At 35.7% G+C, this 22,519-nt stretch overlaps 1 protein-coding gene across 21 annotated transcripts in view; it reads right to left on the bottom strand.

Annotated features, from left to right (window-relative positions):
- The window catches only part of dock7 (dedicator of cytokinesis 7), a 50,025-nt gene that overhangs the window by 5,734 nt on the left and 21,772 nt on the right, over positions 1 to 22,519 (bottom strand). For 2 of the 21 annotated variants that reach the window (XM_058780076.1, XM_058780062.1), the window contains exons 18-45: positions 21,884 to 21,985; positions 21,407 to 21,493; positions 21,088 to 21,319; positions 20,200 to 20,364; positions 19,903 to 20,072; positions 18,372 to 18,464; positions 17,131 to 17,220; positions 16,587 to 16,682; positions 16,344 to 16,484; positions 15,291 to 15,404; positions 15,040 to 15,207; positions 14,771 to 14,922; positions 14,056 to 14,225; positions 13,781 to 13,935; positions 12,905 to 13,087; positions 12,515 to 12,671; positions 12,298 to 12,394; positions 11,769 to 11,786; positions 9,970 to 10,023; positions 9,029 to 9,125; positions 8,808 to 8,942; positions 8,518 to 8,670; positions 5,831 to 5,989; positions 5,653 to 5,753; positions 4,588 to 4,780; positions 4,356 to 4,499; positions 3,100 to 3,231; positions 1,875 to 1,889 (exon numbers count right to left, since the gene is read on the bottom strand). In XM_058780076.1, coding sequence (XP_058636059.1) covers positions 1,875 to 1,889; positions 3,100 to 3,231; positions 4,356 to 4,499; positions 4,588 to 4,780; positions 5,653 to 5,753; positions 5,831 to 5,989; positions 8,518 to 8,670; positions 8,808 to 8,942; positions 9,029 to 9,125; positions 9,970 to 10,023; positions 11,769 to 11,786; positions 12,298 to 12,394; positions 12,515 to 12,671; positions 12,905 to 13,087; positions 13,781 to 13,935; positions 14,056 to 14,225; positions 14,771 to 14,922; positions 15,040 to 15,207; positions 15,291 to 15,404; positions 16,344 to 16,484; positions 16,587 to 16,682; positions 17,131 to 17,220; positions 18,372 to 18,464; positions 19,903 to 20,072; positions 20,200 to 20,364; positions 21,088 to 21,319; positions 21,407 to 21,493; positions 21,884 to 21,985 — 3,573 coding nt within the window. The remainder of the gene's footprint in view (positions 1 to 1,874; positions 1,890 to 3,099; positions 3,232 to 4,355; positions 4,500 to 4,587; positions 4,781 to 5,652; positions 5,754 to 5,830; positions 5,990 to 8,517; positions 8,671 to 8,807; positions 8,943 to 9,028; positions 9,126 to 9,969; positions 10,024 to 11,768; positions 11,787 to 12,297; positions 12,395 to 12,514; positions 12,672 to 12,904; positions 13,088 to 13,780; positions 13,936 to 14,055; positions 14,226 to 14,770; positions 14,923 to 15,039; positions 15,208 to 15,290; positions 15,405 to 16,343; positions 16,485 to 16,586; positions 16,683 to 17,130; positions 17,221 to 18,371; positions 18,465 to 19,902; positions 20,073 to 20,199; positions 20,365 to 21,087; positions 21,320 to 21,406; positions 21,494 to 21,883; positions 21,986 to 22,519) is intronic. The other 19 variants (XM_058780061.1, XM_058780060.1, XM_058780063.1 and 16 more) reach the window with 19 other exon arrangements.

Raw genomic sequence — 22,519 nt, 5'->3', positions numbered from 1 at the left:
ATACACACAAAACAAACAGCAATACTACCATAAATCAATACTTTACAAAGAAAAAAACAAAAACAAAAAAGACTAAAACTCAAAAATAAGCATGCAATGAAGAAGCAGGCAGAGAAAAGTGCATTAAGGGTCTTTATTAAACGGACAGTTGAGAGACGGTGTAATGCATTCCTGGTGTAATGCTGCAAGACGTGTCAAATATGAAGGTTTTGTTGAATCGTTGCCATGCAACAAATCAATACAGTGACATTAATACTAGTATACAAACAAATTGGTGTAAATGGGAACTCAGGGGTCGATTTAGTTTGCAATGAAATAAAAATTCATATAAAGAGAAGGTCAGTTGAACATCACTTTGACTGTAAATGTTTTGAAACGATGCTCAACATGATATCCCTTTAGAGGAAAAACAAGCATAATTTACCCCCCAAAAAAAGAATTCTGCAGAGTCTCCAAAACAGCATCTGGCCCTTATTCAATTGTCAGCTGATTTTGTATATAGATTCCATAATTAATAATGCTATCATTGTTTACTCACACTCATGTCATTCCAAACCTGTATGATGTTCTTTCTTCCGTGGAACACCAAAAATTAATAAATAGATAAAGTCCAATAGTACTCAGTTACGTTTTCAGCAACCTTGGTTCTGGAAATATCTTCACAATCATTTTTACCCCATAGTGATTTAATAGTGATTACCAGCTGCAAGCTGAAAATTTCACATTTTAATTGAAAAGTTAAAAAAGAAAAAGAAAATTGGACAAAACTACAAAAGGTACAAGTTTGTGTACTTATGAAGAAAAGAACTATAATCCCAAGAAGAATTGCAAATGGCAACCAAATGAAAATTTATTCATTTAAAGTTGTTAATTATAATGCACAGTATGAATATTTAATTATTTTGAGAGCACAGGTGAGGCTGACTCATATGTCAATCAATTGCTTGTTTGTTGAAAAATGCTGTTAAAAAATGTTGAAATAGTGTGAACTAATGACTTTTAACGAAAGCATATGCCATCCATTAGCAACCTCTGAGCTCACAGTAAGTTATCATTAAAAATCAGTTCTCCTATGGAGAAAATCACTGGGACTATACTTCCAGAACCCGACTGTTGCACTCTATAATGAAAATAAATGAGGACTGTTGCTGTCAAGTTGTCAAAAAACAAAACAAGAAAAAGTGTAATAAAAGTGTCAAACTGTTATTTTGAGGCTGATCTTTGCAATGACTTGATCCAGTTCACAATGTACATGACTTGTTTACAAATCTGATTCATTCATTTTTTTAAGTTAAACCGACTCAATGATCCAGATTCCAGTCGTATATATTGAAAATATTTTCTTATATGTCCCACAGAACAAAGAAAGTCCTACACATTTGGAATGACATGAGAGTGAGTAAAATATGTTTAGACTTTCATTTTTGGGCAAACCAGTCCTTCAAGGTTATCCACATGTCTCACATAAATCGAACCCTGTGCTTTTGAGACATAAGAAGAAGACATAGATGGCAGTACTGATGAAACAGAGTGAGAGAGACGGATGAGGGAGTGAAATGACGCATTCATGAATAAATCTGTCATTAGTGTCACAGTGGCTCCCATGCATGGCCTGTCAAAAATGACAATGTTAACATTATTTTTCCTCAAGAAAGAGAAGGGAGAGAGAGAGGAAGATGAGAAAAGGAAGAGGGACGCTGCTGCCCACACACCACTGACAGCAGTCCCACGGAAAGAGAGATGGAGGGATGGACGAAGAAATTAAAACGTCCATAAAAAGGTTAATGGGTCAAATTCACAGCAAAGAGAGTCATGATAAATGCCCACAGCTTGCACATATGGGCCAAGCATTAACCATGAAGTGCAACACCTACCTCCCAGCCTGTGCTCTGTATAACAGAGAGAATACAGCACAAATCAACATACACAGGTCACAATCACCCCCTTCACTGACTGCAAAGCATTATGGGGAAAAACTTGTTTCTGAAAATCCATACACTACTGTTAAAAAGTTTGGATGCAGTTCAAATTCAAATTCGGAAAACAACAACACAGCAACACTGAACTGTAGTCTATTTGTTAGACTGTATTCGCCATGCAAGACTCTTCATCCCTGAACACTGCATGCAATAATATAAAGTAACTATATATTACAATTTTTAAAAGAAAAATAAATTACACGTGTTTGCTTGTTGCATGATACTAAGGTGTTCTGGGTTGTTGCCAGGAAGTTTCTATACAGGTGTTTGTTGCATTGCGGTTGTGGTTGCTTACTAGCCCAGGTCAAAAAGGTCACCCCTGTGTCTCTATGATATTCTGGTCACCTCTTTCAATGCATGTAAACATCAACTCTGACTGCTCTCAAAAGTTATAACACACTTCTCCTCAACCAGTCACTCGATTTCAGGAATCAATAATATCAATAACATTAATGCTGCAAAACTAGTTGCTCAATGCTATGCATGAGCAAGATATAAGGCCCGTTCACACCAAGGACTAATAAGTATAAAGTTTTAATAATCGGTCTAATCCAAAGAGCATAGTGGAGTCCACACCACAACTAAAATGATAACGTGACAGAGGAACAATATTGTTGGAATCACTAGCTAATGAATGATAAAACACTGATAAAGCGTTAATAAAATGAGCCTTGCATTTCTATACTAAAAAAATAGTATATTTATATATATATCAATCAGAATCCATCAGACTGTAAAGAACAGACTGTGTGCTGGTGTAGTAGACATAAATATAGTTATTGTTATAGTTATAATTCTTAGTGTGAATACTATTCATAACGCCCAGGAAACCTCACTAAATAAAGTTCACATCCACAGCACCTCAAGGTCACTCTGATGTAAAAGAGATAAACACGGTCATGCAGTCTTGATAATGCAGTCTCTTTCACGTGTCACATAAATCACGTCGATGTGTATACACAAGCAAAATGTTGCCAAGTTAGACATCTGGCAGGTTGTTGCTTTGTGCTACTAAGGCAATAATACAAAGTCCTGTTTTATACAGCATGAAGAGGCTAAACAGAGCATTTATTTTAGGATCCAAAAGATTAATAACTACACCTTTAATATAAGCATTTACCTGGTGTACAATTTTGCCAAAGGCTTCCTGAAGTTTACCATGAATAGTGGCTAATTTCTTGGCATCCCTGTTAGCCTCGTGAATAGGGATGAGGACCTTGTAGACTTCGTTCACTGCTTCGTACATACCAGCCTGGAGACAAATAACGGTAAGAATGACTCATGACCAGAATAAAACAATATGATGTGATAGAGTTAAATGACTGCATGTCAGTTTCCTGAAATTAATATTTTTATTTTGCACAATACTGTATATACTCAAATAGTATTTAAATGAAAAAAAAAAAAAAAAACTAACAAAAAAAAAAACTATTAAATTATTATATAATACCAAAATGTTAATAAGCTGAACTAAATGCTGCTATAACAAGCTAAATATAATTATACATAGCAATCAAATAAATTGAATGAATAGTTCACCCAAAAATTAAAATTTGCTAAAAATTTACTTGCTCAAAGATTAGGAGAAATTTAGCTTCACTTGCTCACTAATGGATCCTCTACACTGAATGGGTGCCATCAGAATGAGAATGCAAACAGCTGATAAAAACATCATCGTAATCCACAAGTGATCGACACGACTCCAGTCCATCAATTAATGTCTTGAAAAGTGAAAAAAAAAAAAGCAAATCCATCAAGGCATCTTAACTTTAAACTGTTGCTTCTGGCCAAAATATGAGTCCACAATCCATAATAACGCTTCCTCCAGTGAAAAAGTCTATCCCCCGTGGTCCTCTCACATCAAAATCCACCAACATATTTGTTTGTTTAGAACTGTTCTGGACTCTTTTTACTTGTAAATGCAGTTTGATCTGTGCACATTTCTCTCTTGACAACTTTTTTTTTCAGTGGAGAAAGCAATATTATGGATAGAGGACTTGTATTTTTGAAGCAATGGTTTGAAGTGTAAAAGGTCTTAAACATTTATTTGTTTAATAAAAACAGATTTTCACTTCACAAGATTAACTGATGGACTGACGATTAGTCGTGTCGATTACTCCTGTATTATTGTGACATTTTTTTATCAGCTGTTTGAACTCATTCTGACGGCACCCATTCACTGCAACAGGATCTATTGGTGAGCAAGTGATGCTAAATTTCTTAAAATCTGTTGCGAAGAAGAAACAAACTCATCCACATCTCGGACAGCCTGAAGTGGAGTATTTTTGGGTGAACTATTCCTTTAAAACAAACAGAATGCAGTCAAGTCATAATAATTAAGTAGGGGTATTTTAAACCATATAGTAAATAACACACCATAGAAAAGGAGGCTGCAGCCTGTTCCAGCAACCCAACTAAGCCTGCCTCAGTGAAGTACTTCCCAGAGCAGATGCCCTCCTCGTCTGGTGACACCACGTCATCTGACACAGCAGATTCTTCCAGCACATTAGAGGAAATGTTCTGTAGAGTGAGAAAGATCTCATGAATATATTATAATTAAAAAGTAAATAACCGACACATCATCTGTGTCACAGGGTGTGGCAGGAACCTGAAAGGTGACACAGCCCACAGGCAGGTACTTGCGGTCCTCCAGCATGCTGAGGTACTCAGCCACCAGGGCGGCGCTGTGTACCAAGCACTGAGCTGCCTCTGCATGATTATTCCTCTCGGAGTGCTTCCCGGCCATATTTTGCAGCCAGGTCAGTCGTAGATCTGGGGATGTCTGGTAGCCCTTAGCAATCCTACATAACAGAAAGGACACATTTGTCTTCATAAATACAGTAAATATGACCAAATAAAATCCAGTAAAAATAGTAATATTGTGAAATATTAATCACAATTTGAAATAACAGTTTTCTATTTAATACATGTTCAAATAAAATTAGTTTTCTCCATTAATCCAGCTTTCACATGATCATTCTAATATGCTAATTTGGTGCTCAAGAAACATGTCTCATTATTATCAATGTTGAAAACAAGTTGTGTTTTCACAACACATTTCCTTGATGAAAAGAAATTTCTGAAGAAAACCATTTGTTTGAAATAGAAATATTTTGTAACATTATAAATATCTTCAATGTTACTTGTGAACAATTAATTTTTTATGTCCTTCAATAAAGTATTAATTTCTTTTAAAAAATACTGACGCTAAACTTTGGAATTGTAGTGTATATTACAAAAATAAAAATAAAAAAAGTCACCACAAAAACAGTTGTTAGTTATTAAAGGGTTAGTTCACTCAATACTGAAAATTCTGTCATTAATTATCCTCATGTCGTTCCAAACCCGGAAGACCTTTGTGCATCTTCGGAACATAAATTAAGATATTTTTGATTAAATCTGAGAGCTCTCTGACCCTCCCATAGACAGCAGTTGATGAACGAAGGTCTTGCTGGTATGGAACGACATGAGGGTAGGTAATTAATGACAGAATTTACATTTTTGGGTGAACTAACCCTTTAATAAGTAATATATTTTAGCATAAATAGAGAGTATGTCAAATTTATGAAATTTTTAATGGGTTTAAAAATAGCTACTTTACATGCTTGGTTAATTTCATGTCAGTTAATAGTGTATTGAATAATATAACAATGTGATGCGATCCATACAGTACCTGTACATCAGATCAATTAGCATCTCTGGATCTTCTTGATGTTCCTTCATTTTTACTGTGTCCGAAAGAATCATGTGCAGGTTAAACACCAGATCTTGAACCTGAAACCAGAGTCAAAATCAGTGTTTTGTGTCAGGAATTAGCAAATAGTTCGTGGAAACAGATTTATGAGCCTCACCTGGTCAGGAAAGGTGGTTTCTCTGAGCTCTAGGTCCTCTTCTGCATACGTGAGGATGGTCTTGAGTGAACGCCGCAGAAATTCCTCATTGAAGTTCTGGGACGTACCCACCAGAGACGAAAGAGACATGGTCACCTGCATTTTCACTCGTGCAAAGTTCTGCAGGAAAGAAAACAAACATATGATATTACTAAAGACTAAATACTGTTTTTAAAAACATAGTATATATACAAAATATATAGTTTATACATATCTAATAATTAATAATTTAATAAACATATCTACTTATAATCTATTTAGAAATATTAAATATATATGTACTCATACATAATATTTTATAAATATACACTACTGTTCAAAAATGTGGGTTCATAAAGTTGTTTTTTTTTTTTTTTTTAAAGGTAATTATTACTTTTTTCCCAGCAGGGATGCATTAAAAGTGACAGTATAAACATTTACAATATTAAAAAAGATTTATATTTCAGGTAAATGCTGCTCTTTTGAACTTTCTTTTATTACTTTTTTTCTTTCTTTTTTTTTTTTTTAAAGAATCTTGTATAAATGGTTTTCAAAAAAATTCAAGCAACACACTGAAAATGAGAAAATATTAATTAAATAGATTAATTATTAATTAAACTGATCACCATTCTTGATCATCTGAAGGATCATGTGACACTAAATACTGGAGTAATGGCTGCTGAAATTTCTGCTTTCCCATCACAATAACAACTTATATTTTAAAATATATTATAATACAAATCGGTTAAATTCTATTAATATCACAACATTAATGCATGTTTTTAGTGTACACCTTTGAATGGTGTTGTATTAAGTAATATAATAATACAAAATGAAATAAATTCCATATTTGCTTATACAGTGAGGAAAATAAGTATTTGAACACCCTGCTATTTTGCAAGTTCTCCCACTTAGAAATCATGGAGGGGTCTGAAATTGTCATCGTAGGTGCATGTCCACTGTGAGAGACATAATCTAAAAAAAAAAATCCAGAAATCACAATGTATGATTTTTTAACTATTTATTTGTATGATACAGCTGCAAATAAGTATTTGAACACCTGAGAAAATCAATGTTAATATTTGGTACAGTAGCCTTTGTTTGCAATTACAGAGGTCAAACGTTTCCTGTAGTTTTTCACCAGGTTTGCACACACTGCAGGAGGGATTTTGGCCCACTCCTCCACACAGATCTTCTCTAGATCAGTCAGGTTTCTGGCCTGTCGCTGAGAAACACGGAGTTTGAGCTCCTCCAAAGATTCTCTATTGGGTTTAGGTCTGAGACTGGCTAGGCCACGCCAGAACCTTGATATGCTTCTTACAGAGCCACTCCTTGGTTATCCTGGCTGTGTGCTTCGGGTCATTGTCATGTTGGAAGACCCAGCCTCGACCCATCTTCAATGCTCTAACTGAGGGAAGGAGGTTGTTCCCCAAAATCTCGCAATACATGGTCATCCTCTCCTTAATACAGTGCAGTCGCCCTGTCCCATGTGCAGAAAAACACCCCCAAAGCATGATGCTACCACCCCATGCTTCACAGTAGGGATGGTGTTCTTGGGATGGTACTCATCATTCTTCTTCCTCCAAACACTTTTAAATTTTTATGCATTTAGCAGACGCTTTTATCCAAAGCGACTTACATTGCATTCAAGTTACAGTTTTTTTTACATTTTTTTTTTAATCAGCTCTTGCTTTCCCTGGGAATCGAACCCATGATCTTGGCGTTGCTAGCGCCATGCTCTACTACTTGAGCATGAGCATGGTCAAAGAATTATGACCAAAAAGTTCTATTTTGGTCTGATCTGACCACATGACTTTCTCCCATGACTCCTCTGGATCATCCAAATGGTCATTGGCAAACTTAAGTCGGGCCTGGACATGTGCTGGTTTAAGCAGGGGAACCTTCCGTGCCATGCATGATTTCAAACCATGACGTCTTAGTGTATTACCAACAGTAACCTTGGAAACGGTGGTCCCAGCTCTTTTCAGGTCATTGACCAGCTCCTCCCGTGTAGTTCTGGGCTGATTTCTCACCTTTCTTAGGATCATTGAGCCCCCACGAGGTGAGATCTTGCATGGAGCCAGTCCGAGGGAGATTGACAGTCATGTTTAGCTTCTTCCATTTTCTAATGATTGCTCCAACAGTGGACCTTTTTTCACCAAGCTGCTTGGCAATTTCCCCGTAGCCCTTTCCAGCCTTGTGGAGGTGTACAATTTTGTCTCTAGTGTCTTTGGACAGCTCTTTGGTCTTGGCCATGTTAGTAGTTGGATTCTTACTGATTGTATGGGGTGGACAGGTGTCTTTATGCAGCTAACGACCTCAAACAGGTGCATCTAATTTAGGATAATAAATGGAGTGGAGGTGGACATTTTAAAGGCAGACTAACAGGTCTTTGAGGGTCAGAATTCTAGCTGATAGACAGGTGTTCATCATACATTGTGATTTCTGGATTTTTTTTTTTTTAGATTATGTCTCTCACAGTGGACATGCACTTACGATGACAATTTCAGACCCCTCCATGATTTCTAAGTGGGAGAACTTGCAAAATAGCAGGGTGTTCAAATACTTATTTTCCTCACTGTATGTACATGTGGTACAGAACTGAGGGGCACAAACAATCTACTATTATTCATTGAGATTATGACAGAGCGTGTTTAAATGTTTCTCACATTTCCAATCTCAAAGTTCTGTCTCATGAGGAGGTAGAGGGAGGCGCTGGCGTGGGCTCTGATGGTGCTGATGCTACTGCTACAATTCCTCAGGAGCCGCAAGCACAGGTCAGCACACTGCTCGGTCTCCTCCTCAAACAGCAGCTCTGGAAACTAAACACACATTAAGACTTAGACACCGTCACAAGAGATCATGTAAAGCAAAAATTGCATAGATCTGCTGGAGCTAAATTGGTCAATACAAACTCAACAGAAAATTCTGCTCTTTGACCTGATCAGCGTTCACTCACCTTTGACACGAGAGCTCTCTGTGTAGCGAAGCAGTGTTGCAAATACAGGGCACTTTGATTACATGCCATGCTGTGTAGCAGGACTTTCAGAACCCCTCCCAGAATGCTTTCTTTGGACTCCGTCACTGACACGGTCTACATGGCACATAGAGGAACCATAATAGTTCAAATAAATGTCTTCGGTGTTAAAATATTGAGTTATTGATAGTAGAGATCATTACCTGAACTATAATTTCTAGTGTATCCAATATGATGAGATTAGCTTCAGTTGCCAGGTTGCCATCAATAATTGCTTCATGCTCCAGCTCAGCCCTGGTCCTGACAAACAATGAGGAAATGAATGTTTAGAGTGGTGTAATATGGCAGGTACAACAGCAAGCGGATCCTTGAATGCCACAGCAATCTCCACACAAGCATTCAAGTGAGTGTATACAGAAGAAGGCTGTCCTCTGCATACAGACCAAATATTTCGATCCATTACTGCATAGTTTAGTAAGTTTTTGTCCTAGCCTTTGTTGTAATATCTGTATAATATTAACCCAAACATTGACTTGCACAGACTTAATTTTTATGCTTTGAAAATAAATAAAATAAAAATAATATAACATAACATATAACATAAACAATAAATAAGCTCTAATCTATATATTACAGACTTTGATTGTACTTATATGGACAATGTTTACACTTTATTATTATTATTATTATTACTACTACATGCACTAAACATTTACAAATAAACAAATAAGTACAGACCAGATTTTTTTACCTACAGACTTAAACTTTATATTTTATCGTAATAATAATAATAATAATAATAATAATAAATGTTTAAATATTAAAACCATTTATTTAATTAAAAATATATAAATATTATAAAAACGTTTTTGTTTTTTTAATCTATAAAATACATTTTAGTTTTAATCTGTAAAATAAATACTTGAACTTTCACTTAAATAGACGTAATCTTTAAAAACATTAAATAAAATAAAATATTTAATGCACTGAATATTTAAATATTAAAAACTAATTTCTAAATATTAATTAATTAAGTTCTATAACCTAATCTTGATAGGTTTGAGTTAGGCTTAATAATTTTAAAGAGGTTTAACGATTCACATGAACTGTGGATGTGTAAGCATATCCTAGTGAGCTTACAAACCTAACTAAGAAGAGCTCCTGGCTTTTCCCATTGTGCAGTGGAATTCCCTTAAACCTGTATGGTAGGATTCATTCAAAAAAGGCCACACACAAACAACTGTATCATAACCCTTTATAGGGAAGGAGACAGCCATGGCCCACAGACTTGGCTGATTATTGTTAGAAGCAGAGAGGGTGGTCTGTTGTTAAATGGTTTTTGAAAATGTAGCATAATACTGTATTGTTAAACTGCAACTCTGCACCTGGAGGTTCACTGTGTACATACATTGTGCAATCCGTGATTAGGCTTTACTCACCAAGATACTTTATTTTTTACAAGATAAATGCTGAATTAAACTTAAGCATTTAGTATAGTAATTTATTCAATTTAGACCCCACAGGTAAACCATAAAATGCTTTTTTTCTGCCGCTTTACTTTAAATGCAGTTTAATATTGAAAATCAGTTTGCACACAGAGGCTCCAGGAGCTAGAGTAGCATTTTAAAAGGGCCCATGTTAATATGAATTCCCTATGGGTGGGCCACTGAATAGGATTCTTTCGAAAAAGAGTTGAATGTACGGAAGCACCCACGCTGCCAGACACTTGTCCTTTTGAAAAAGGGAGCCAAGTGATTATAAAAGGTTATTCAATGGCATCAAACAATAACCATCGGCAAAATGTTTCAATATAACTGAATAAATTAAGACCAGTGGTTCTCAACTGAGGGGCCACAACTAAACAGCAGCAAAGGGACTACAGAAAAACAGCAGCAAAATGCTTTAAATCACTACATATTAAGTTGGATTAACTAAAGGATGAGATTTTCACTACGATAATAAATACGAATACTACATTTCAAAGTGACAAACAAAAGCTTTCACTATAGCACATAACCTAGGTAATTCTTTGCAGAAAAAAATACTATAAACTAAATGGTTTCATACAGGTATTATTTTTTTCATACAAGCTAATTAAAAATATAAACGGAAGTAATTTAAAATATAAAGTCAAATAGTATGATATCAAAGTCAGGTTTTCTGTCAAAATCGTATTCAAGTTATATTTTGTAATGGTACTTGTTTTTTTACCTTAACTTTTTCTCCCCTCATTTTTTTTTTTTTCCAAAATGAATGACTTATTATTTGGATATATAAAAAAAAAAAACTGACAAAAAAAAAACCATGCATAGTATTGTAGTTTTACAAGGTTTTAAGCAGCTCTGTGTCACATGAATATGATGAAAATAATGTGGCAGTCTAATACAAGCAACAAAAATGTTCTGTTAATAAGTAAATATTTAAAACATTTATTTTAAGGTTTATTTATTATTTATTTATTTATTTTGAGAACCACTGAACTCACAAAGGACAACTGCCACCATGTTAATTCTCCGAATTAAATCATTATTATATACAGAATGCTCTTGGAAAAGAAGTTAAAGAGAGCAATATGACAACTATACAATATACTTCTCATAGCTCATTAACTTGACAGTGAATATTAGGGTAACGAAATCATTCACTGCTAAATCTTGGACCTGAGAGGCTGGTTAAAGAGCCATGTTGCACTCTTGTTATAAACAAACTGCTTATAACAGAATCAGATCATTCAAGCTGCATCCTACTCCATCTCCCCAAATAAACACACACAAATTGGTCTGAATCAGATTCTGGTCAGTGGTCAGTAATAACTGCATCCAGACCAATCCAAGCACCAGTAGAGGAGAGCAGAACCAAAGCAAGAGGGAGAGGGGCTTTAAATTCAGGTCTGAAGCAAAGCGGAGGTCATTAAAAGCCAAACACACTTCAGCTGTACAATACCTGACTGATCTCTGGCCCCTAAACACACAGTACATGAAAGAACAAGGTCAAATAAAGGGGTTATTTGAGGTCAAATGGTTAATGGTTGTTTCTGTATAAATATGGAGAAATATGGGTCATACTATTAAGAATGGGATAAAATTAATTAGTTTTATGGGAGGAAAACAAGCAGTTATCTTAATTTAACCATACAGAATACATAGATAATAATAATAATAATAAAAAATATCTTTAAGGCAGACTAATTACTAAATTACAAGAAAATATAATTAAAACTTTATTTTTTTTATTTAATTAATTATTTTTATTTAAATTATTCATACTTTTTTCCTTTTCTTTTTTGACATTCTTACTACTGGACTAACTACTGATGACCAGATTACAAAGTTTGTACTTGTATCATGTAAGTTACATAATTGAAATGGAAGTCAAAGTTCACCTACTTTAAATTTGGCTCAGGAACACACTGACCAAAAAGAAATAAAAAGAATAAAAAATAAATTAATTAATAAATTAAATGAAATCATACTTGTCCATCTTTTCGCTGGTCTGACGCCAATGGGTCATGTCTTTTCTCCAGCGCAGGTTTTCTTGGCTGCCAAAAGCACTGCCTGATGGACTTCTCTCTGTGGAGGACAAAAGAAGAGAAAGGACAACACACCAAGTTATGTCCAACAGAATAGTGTTCATATACATATAATTTGTGTGTGTGTGTGTGTATATATATATATATAATTTTTACTAACCAAGTTGGCCCCTGCTCCGTCGCACCATCTCCTGTCTGGCTCCAATACTGCCTAGGATGGCTTCTTCCAACTTGGCCTTCATGTCTTTGGATTTCTTAAAGGTTAGACTGTTCATACGTTCAAATGCCTTTTTGCCCTGCATGAACAAAAAATGGGCCTTTTTGTATGAGATGGATGGATAGAAACACACAAACATGAATTAATTTCACTTGGTTTGAGAAAGAACCCAGCTGAGCAGACTGGGTGCATTTCTTTAGAGATAAATGGAAATGTAAACAGACGTGAAAGAGATACAGGTATATTGCTACTGAGAGATCCATAAGTGCGGTGGAGACACATCTGATTAATACCTTTGGCATTAGCTCCCTCAACTATGAAGCTTATTCAAACCTTGTATTCGAAGCAGGAGACACAGAGGTAGAGCAGGTCCAACAGGCGATTGAGCTGGGAGACAGACAGGTCAGTGAACCATTTCTGAAGCACCATCTCATCCGCATTCTTCAGCACCCACAGCAGACAGATGAGCAGACTACGACTGGACTCAGCTGAGAACGAGCCATGCTGACGGGTGGCCTGGAGAACAAGGTGTATAGACTTTAGTGAAGGATTGATATTATCCTTTTCAGACATTGCATGAAGTAGCTTTCTTGTTGTACAACATTGCTTTGGTCTAATTATCTCTAACATCAAGTAATCTATTTTCATTCAAAAGAATTAAATTTAGGGATGCACAATATTGGATTTTGCCGATATCCGATATGCTGATATTTTTCAACTCATTTTGGCCGATAGCTGAATCCGATACCGATATCTTTCCTTTTGTTTGGAAACAACACCAAGTCTCTCCTGTGCAGAAATTATAAGCAAATTATTTTTAATTTTGGTTAGTTTTTAACAAGAACGTTTGTTAGAATTAAATAAACAACAATGAAGTTCTTTTATAATGACAGTACATTGAAGATTTGCAATAACTATAAATAAATTATATTCAATCGCTGCCTTTTTCTTTTTTTTCTCAGAAAGATGCAGTGGTAACCTTAACATTTTATTTTAAGATTTAACATTTTTAAATGGTCTAAAGCAAGAGCGATTACGATATTGGTCCGATAATATCGTGCATCCCTAATTAAATTTATTATGGCAGCTTAAGTTTTTTGTTAATAAAAAGGATGTGCACAAAAATGGCTTTACTTTAAATGCAAAGGGTGTCATTTCTGTCATGCACACACACACACACACTGCAACCAATCAGTGAGGTCACAATACCTGTGGATTGAGCAGAAAACTACTAGGCCGTGACATCTGTGGCACGGAGGTCCCTGCAATTGCCATTGCAACAGTCTGGCTAATCATACTATTGCCCTCAGCTTCCTGCTCCTCAGTACCTGGACCACCAGGACGCCCCCACTGATTATGGGATTCTGTGATGGTAAAAGAAAGGTTAAAGGAACTAAAGAAAAACAGCAACATGGGTGGATGATGTTATAACATGGCATATTTACAATGCAACATGAGCAGAAATCAAAAATCTATGAACATACCGGTGAAATCATGGAGCTGGGGAAGGGTTTCCATCACAATGCCTATAAGTGGTAGGTAGAGCAGTGCAACTCTAGCTTTGACCTCAGGGTCAGCATAACGTGGGTCCGAGTCATGACTGGACAGCAGATTATGAACCACACTGATGACCTTCTTATGAAGACCAAACATCCTACAGCAAGAGAAAAAAAAGTGTAAAATTACATATTTGATAGATGTTATAAATAATTCTAATACTTAATAAATGTTAAATAAATAAATAATTAAAATACTTAATTTAAATGATGGATTATATAATAATAAAACATGTAAAAAAAATAATAATAATATACATAATTGTAAATATAATTATAGTTGTTGGTTTTGATTGCTTCTATTGTCCTCATCTACGGCTGCTAAATGACTAAATAATTGTTTATTATCATAGTTAATCATAGTTAATCGTATCAATGTGTCCTAGGGTGTAATGGAAAAACATGAAGAAAAAAAAAAAACTCTCATTCTATTTGTAACTCTAAGAATGAAGATATATTTTTCTCATGTTATTTGTATAAGTTTTTTTTCTAAATTTTTGCTATGTCACAGTGCAATGTTTATTTGTCAACTACCCATATATATACACACACACATTTTTAAAAATATATAAAAATAGCAAAAGTTATAAAATTGTAGTTCTTTAAGAGTTTTAAGAGTTAAGAATGGAAATAGGGCACACACCAGGGTACTGACCCATCAGCCTCAGGGTCGAGTATTACAGCCAGCTCTGTCAGAACCAGACCAGCGAGGTAATGCTGCTCTCTGAAGGGCACAGACAGCTCAAACATGTTGGCGATCTTTTGGTCCTGCACATGGGTAGAGAATCCAGAACTCTGGTGGGAGACAATGAGAAAGAAAAACAAAAAAAATGGGAGGAAGGTTTTCATTACTATCAATTTTGGTGTAATTTAGAGTTTATTAGAGTTAACTTTCTCAGTTAGTGTTCATACCTGAGATGTGGCAGAGGAGACTGAAGGAGAGGGGGAGGCTGGGGGTGTGAGTAGACTGAAGGGCAGGTTTAGAGTGACGTAGTGTTCATGGCTACAGATGATCCTCAGGAAGTCTAGTCTCAGAGACTCTAGAGTGGGGTTCTGTAGTGCATAGAGCTTGGTGGACACCTGGGAACAGAAGGAACAGAAGGTCATCGGAAACGACAATGTGTAAAAAAACATAGCATGTTTGGAGCTGAATTGCAAGGTACCTGTTTCCAGTAGGTTTTGATGAGAGAGAAGACAAAGCCTCTATCCATGACTGACAGGAGGTCATTGAGGAAGAAGGCCAAGCTGGTGTTGAGCCTTTCCACCAACTCAAGATCCTAAAAAGACAATAAAGTAAAGTAAAGACAAACATGAAACGGCAAACTCACCACTTCAAAAGCTTAAAATAATTAGAATAAACAGACATAATGGAAATCATGTTTTTTCTTGACTGATCATCTGCAAGAATTAACCATTGAACTTTAAATTATACTTAAATGACAATGTCATACTAATTTTCATTTATTTGTTTCTTTATTATATTTACATAATATAATTATTACCATTAACTATAATATAGTTATCAATATCATATGTAACATGCACTGAAACATAAATCAAATGTACATATATTTATGCAAAATAAATCTTTTGTAACAATATCGGTCTTTACTATCACTTTTTATTGATTTAACATATCCTTGCTGAATCAAAGCATACATACCTTTCCAAAAAAAATAAAAATTTTGAACGTTAGTGTATATTGTTACAAAAGACAAAGTTATATTCTGAATAAATGCTGTTCTTTTTAACTTTTTATTTAGCAAAAAATCTTAGGTTCCAAAAAAAAAAAAATAATAATAATAATAATTAATCCGCAAAACCTTTTTTTTTCAACACTGACAATAAATCAGCATATCAGAATGATTTCTGAAGGATCATGTAACACTGCAGACTGTAGTAATGGCTGATGAAAATTCAGCTTTCCCACCACAGGAATAAATTCTACTTTAAAATACATTAAAATAGAAAACTGCTATTTTAAATTGTAATATAATTTCACAATATTACAGTTTTTACTGTATTTTTGATCAAATACATGCAGCCTTGATCAGTAGAAGAGACTTCTTAAAAAAAAATATATATATATATATATCTCCATGTTGCTGTACATATGATATTTGTATTATAATAATGATATTATCATTTAAAACAAAAGTTAACAAAAAAGAACAAACAAACAGTTCAATTCATTCATGTAGATGCAGTTCTCTCACCTTCTGGAAACGTGAGACGATGTCACCTGCAATGGTGCTAACCAGAGCGGTGATGTCATCCATGAAGCGCTCAGGGAAGCGGTTCTTCCTGGGAGACTGCAGGCGGTCAGTAAAGTATAAGTGGTGAATGATGCTCTTAACCTGAAAAGAGAAAGAACATCCTTTTTTCCTCACAATAACTGATGCTACACTTTTGATCATAAAGGAGGAAGCACAGGGATTTATGATTGTGGTAGTTCTTACCATAAGCTCAAAGAAGAACCAGGCCTGTTGCAGGGCTCCCTCCCTCACGCTGCCACTGCTGACCACCCACTGCAGGGCAAGCTCCTCATGAAAGAGCTGAGAACAGGACGGAACCATCAAAGAACCATTCACCATCAAATACACTGCATTTAGGTCAGTATGTCTTAGTTCTACTATGGGATATGATACGGTCCTTTGACATAAGGTCCACTGTGTTGCTGCAAGAGTGGGGAGGATTCATTATTCTACAGATCCAACAACGAACACAGATAAACATCCCATTCGAACACAGTACCCGTTACCGGGGCAAGACCAACAGGGTGCTCCATACCACAAGTGACACATCATTCCCTCTTCAAACAGTCTTCAGGTGCATTCATAGTAAAGAGAAGAACGTGTACCCAGCATCCACAAGAACACGACAACCACAGCAACAAAACAACATCAACAACAACAACAACAACATCCAGTCATTCCAAGACAGACAGGCGCAGGTGAGGCGAGGAGGGGGTCGGCTCCTGCCCTCCGGGAATTGGGTCTCTACCTTTTTGGTCGGCAAGCGTCCTGTTAATGTTTGCAAGAAACTGGCACTCTCAGTGTGCGATGACATGCGATTGCCACTGCGCTCCATGGCCTACGGGTGGGGATGAATGGAAGGGTGACAATAGATTAGTGTGGAGGACAGGAGGTATGTGGTGCCATTCACTACCAATACCTACACACAGACACACACACACGCACGCACGCACGCACACACGCACACACGCACACACACGCACACACACACCCTCAGCCCACACGCACAAAACACAATATAGAACAAGACTGCACAAACTGTAATATTGTAATAGATAAGTAATTAAAAAATGCAATTACTTTCACATTAAACAATTAGTTTCCATCAGACAAACAGCTATTCTGAGGGATATAGTCTACTCGATAAGGAGATTTTAAAAAGTGTTTTGGTGTGCGTCTGAATAAATCAAATCAAATAAATAAAAAAGTATGCATGTAATGCTTTAATGAATCAGACTATTACAGGCACTGAGTAATGAGAAAAGAAAATTATTAGCCTTAACCAGGTGCCGGTTATTAGAAATAAACAAACAAGCAGACCAACATTCACACACGCATACATGTGCATGCAGCAAATAATGGTAACACTTTACAATAAGGTGTCATTTGTTAACATTAGTTAATGTATTAACTAACATGAACAAACAATGAACAATGCATTTATTACACTGTTTATTAATCTTTGTTAATGTTAGTATGAAAATACAGTTGTTTATCGTTTATTCATGTTAGTAAACTAACATATGCATTAACTAATGTTAACAAACACAACTTGTGATTTTAATAATGCATTAGTAAATGCTGAAATTAACATTAACTAAGATTAATAAATGCTGTAGAAGTATTGTTCATTCTTAGTTCATGTTTACTAATTTTGTTAACTAATGTTAACTAATGAACCTTATTGTAAAGTGTTTCCCATATAATAACATGCCAAGCAGAGAGAAAATGGAAATTGGTTAGTTATGCCCATGCAATGCTTTTTAGAGTGAAATGGTGAATAAGAAAAATTAGGTGGCTTTGGAAATGACTGTTTAAGAAGAGTGAATGGAGTTGAGGAAGTAAAAAATAAATAAAAAAAGGAAAATGGAAGTGGAAGAGGATTGTGCCATGGAGTTATCAGATATTTCTGTTTTAGTGCTACTGGGAACGACTGTGTGAAATGGGGGATTCTGCTTTGTATTTGGGGGTTGGGATAGTCAGAATGACCTGCTTAGCATCGGATGATGAGCCAGGGCTGGTCCCCCAGGGGGCGCTTTTGCACCCCATGGTATGCACCCAGGAGTTGGAGCGATCTAAGCCCTGCAAGCCAAGGGTGGCATCAAAAGGATCACGGGCAGACGCAAGCAAGCCAGGGAACAGTGAAAGGTCAAAAGTTACAGGTCAATGAGATAAAGTGAGCAAGGGAGCAAGTTAGTTTATATTAATTTCATATCTTTGAACAGCAACAGGTTAAGAGTATCAAGCATCGTTAAGTGGTAACAACAGGCTTAGTTCGGCACAGTTAGCACAGAGAATGCACAATGTGAAATCAGGTGGATTCATTCATTGCAATGGGGGGAAAAAGGATCACTAGTTAGCACCAATAATTTATAATTGTATCTCAAATATAACATCTTAAACATCTTCAGACCATTTGTACATTATAAAAGTCATGAGCACTACATGTACACTACCTTTCAAAAGTTTGGAGTAAATTAATACTTTTATTCGCCAGAGATGCAATAAATTGGTCAAAAGTGTTAGTAAGAAAGGATTTTTACACTGTCAAACTAAATCAGCATATTAGAATGACTTCTGAAGGATTGTGAACATTAATGAATACTGAACGTTCAGCTTTGCCATCACATGAATAAATATATATTTTTAAATATATTAAACTAGAATTTCTAGAATGTTTCTAAGAAAACAGTAATTTTCAAATTGTAATAATATTTCACAATATTACTGTTCCCATGTATTTTTGGTCAAATAAATGCAGACTTGGAAAGCAGAAGAGACTTTTTTCAAAAGCATAAACCTTACTAACCCCAAACATTTGTAGTAGTGTATGTAATGTATTTTTCTGAAGTCATCATGAGAACATTCAACAGATTTGCAAATTTGGAGCATTTTGAAATAAACTGCAATCATTATCTTATTAAATGTACATTTGCCAAACATGATTTCCTCTTTAATTGCAGATTCTTAAGATTTCATGCACTGAGATAAAGTTTATTTACAGCCAAGTAACGCATACTAAAATCTAAGATACTTAATTGAAATAACAAATCTCTTATTTTGCCTGTTTTACCTGATTTGCATAATTCCTTGTATGAACTGGGCGCAACAAATAACTGAGCTATCAGCTATACATTCTAAGACAAACTGTTGAATGGATTATACCCAACGACCACACATTCATTGTGTTATAGTTCATTTTTGTTTTTGCTTTTGCAAGATTGCGTAACATGGGTTAAGTACATAAAATGTTCCAGCTAAAGTTTGTCTTGCTAGTGAGCTATAGGTTGATCTGTAACATTGAGAAATGCTGATGATCAGCTAAATCAGCAGAAAGTCAATGACCTATAAATGCACTCATGATAATGAACACAATTAGTTAAATCCAGCTGGAGCAATCAAAGCATGTCTTAACAGCACTAATAAAATACATTTTGATGTGTATATAAACAACGATGCATCTATAATATTATTAGAAATAAATTATAACCAACAGAGCTGCTGAAATATGTCTACCTACCTTGCTGCCAATGATGGACCGTACTTCATCATCTGGGGAAGTTGGAGTGCCAGAGATGTCTGGGTTGCTGTTGCTAAGGCTACGAGAGCGGTTGAGGTTGAGGCTTGCAGGTCTAACTGCAGAACGGGCCATGGTGGCATAATGCACTGAACCACCCAATCCTCCTGGGCCTATTATGCAGAACAGAATAAATCAAAACTGAAACAAATCAGATTGACAGCTAATTTAACTAATCATCAACCCCCAAAAAGCCACAGATTGAGAGACATAAATGAAAGGATCAAGCTGAAACCTGACCTGGAGAGGGGGAGTTGGGGTCCATGTTGGGCAGGCGGAAGACATAGTGGATGTATGAAGAGAGAAGGCTGTTTCGCCCATGCATATCTTGACTCGTGTCCAAGTACTTATGTAGACGGTTCACTATGGATGCCATCACTTCAAAAGAAGCCTGACCAAGATTCACTACAGTAAAGAGAAAATAAAACACAAGATCTTTAAGAAACAACAGCCAAAGTCAGGAGACTAACAACTATTTTATGCAGTTCTCACAATCAAGCTATATACTATTTTTTAATAGAAAGTTGCACTTAAACATGGAAGAGAAATGACTGAAAAGAGGCCAATCATTTATACAACAGTCATAGTTTCCAAGCACATTCTGAGCATTCAAAGGACCAATTTAGAAAGTTATACAACCAACTTCTGATTTGACTCACAAACGAATCTTTCAGTCTGATATATGAGCTGGTTAAACTAGTTGAAAACAACTGATTTGTTTGTGAATCTGTGGTTTGGAGTAAATGTTAACAATTTTGATTTGTCATTGAACTACCAATTTAATATTAGATAAGTTAAATTGAATCCATGCAAAAATTAAAATTCTGTCATCATTTATTCATCCCCATAGTGTTCCAAATCTGTATGCATTTCTTTCTTCTGTGAATCGCAAAACAAATTTTAAAGAACGTTGGGAACCAAACATCAGAGCCCATGGGGGGGGGGGGACACAGGCATTTCTCAAACTATTTGTTTTTATGTTCCACCACAGAAGAAAGTCATTCAGTCATACAGTTCTGGAAAAACATGAGGGTGAGTAAATGATGACAGAATTTTCATTTCTGGTTGAACTGTCTCTTTAAAGTAAAACTTTTCTGAGATTATGTAGGTTTGGAGGACAGAGGGTACCTATCTGGCCGGCTATGACAGGTGGCCGCACCATCAGCAACACCAGTTTGTCCAGCAGTAGGTGGAGGAAGCGCACCACAGGCTCCAGCTGAGAGGAATTTAGAGCTGCTATACTAGACTTCAGCTCAGCCTCCAGATTATTTTCCATAATGCGCATGTCTCCTATTCTCACAGGGAACATGTGCTCATCCAGCGCATGCACCAGTGCAAAGAACTTATCTAAAAACTGGTCCTGGGCAGAGGAAAGAAACACATCAGAGAACGCATTTGTTTGAAGTGGGCTATTAGTCAGTGCTTTGACAACTGAACTACTAATTACCTGCGTGTGGATGGTGGACGCAGCCACAACCTCTACATTAAACACCCCTCTGTGGTTATCCACCCATTTCATTCCAGGAAGAGGAACCTACACACAAATGCATGAATTAATTTTCAGTATAACTTATTTGTATAATTACACACTGTTACACTAAAACACTCTCAAACACACTTCCTTCAAATCATGCGTCCCACTGTAATGTATATGAAAAATTACAGCATTACTAACAATACAGGTATCATAAATTTAAAACAATTAAAAATATTAGTACTTTGTATGTAAAAATGGTAATGGTAAAGAAATCTTCAAGGTTCAAAAAGACTTGAAAAAAGAACATCAGTGACCAATGAGAAAAGTCTTTTAACAACTAATTTATATAAATGAGGGATACATGATACTAGATATTAAACAAGGCCAATAAAAAAAACTATCATATTTAACTTTGTGTGTTGTGTTGTGTGACAGAAATTGACTTACATCAGGAGAGAGAACAGAGTAAGACTGAGGCGGTTTCTCCAGAGATACTGGAAGGCAGAAGTGACCTGTTCTCAAGCGTCCATTTTGCAGCATGGGAATCCACTGAGGAAAAATAAGAGACATAATATTTACTACAGGTGTGACCCTTCAGGCACATCATGATTAGATAGATTTTTATTCAGAGAGTCATGATTCAGGGGACAGTTGAATAAACACCACTACGTTAATGTTAAATGTCACCATGTTAAGCCTGAGTCTTGATAACAAGTTTGACTAACAAGCAGTTAACCAAGTGGTAATAACTTCCATTTCTGACTCAAATTAGACCAATCTTTTATGTCTACATTTTTAACTGATTTTAAAATTATGAATTATAAATTTATGAATAGTCTTGCAGAAAAAAATAGATAACTAACTTTTAAAACTAGTCTAAACAACCAGCCACAGTATCAAAACTATTCTCGATGCATTTCAATTTCCATGTTTGTTATTGAAAGGCGACTTGTTGCCAGAATCTGTGTACAGATTTATAGAAGTGTTCTCTATTAGCATGGTGTGAGTGCCAAAAATGTCAAAGAAAATAAAATGTTCGTGTTCATGTCATATCATTCAAAAGTTTATGCCCACTAAGGCTGC

This window comes from Onychostoma macrolepis, chromosome 06 (genome assembly GCF_012432095.1).
Source record: "Onychostoma macrolepis isolate SWU-2019 chromosome 06, ASM1243209v1, whole genome shotgun sequence".
Lineage (NCBI taxonomy): Eukaryota > Metazoa > Chordata > Actinopteri > Cypriniformes > Cyprinidae > Onychostoma > Onychostoma macrolepis.
The sequence above is the reverse complement of the archived record's forward strand: the minus strand, read 5'-3'. Positions and strand labels throughout refer to the sequence as shown.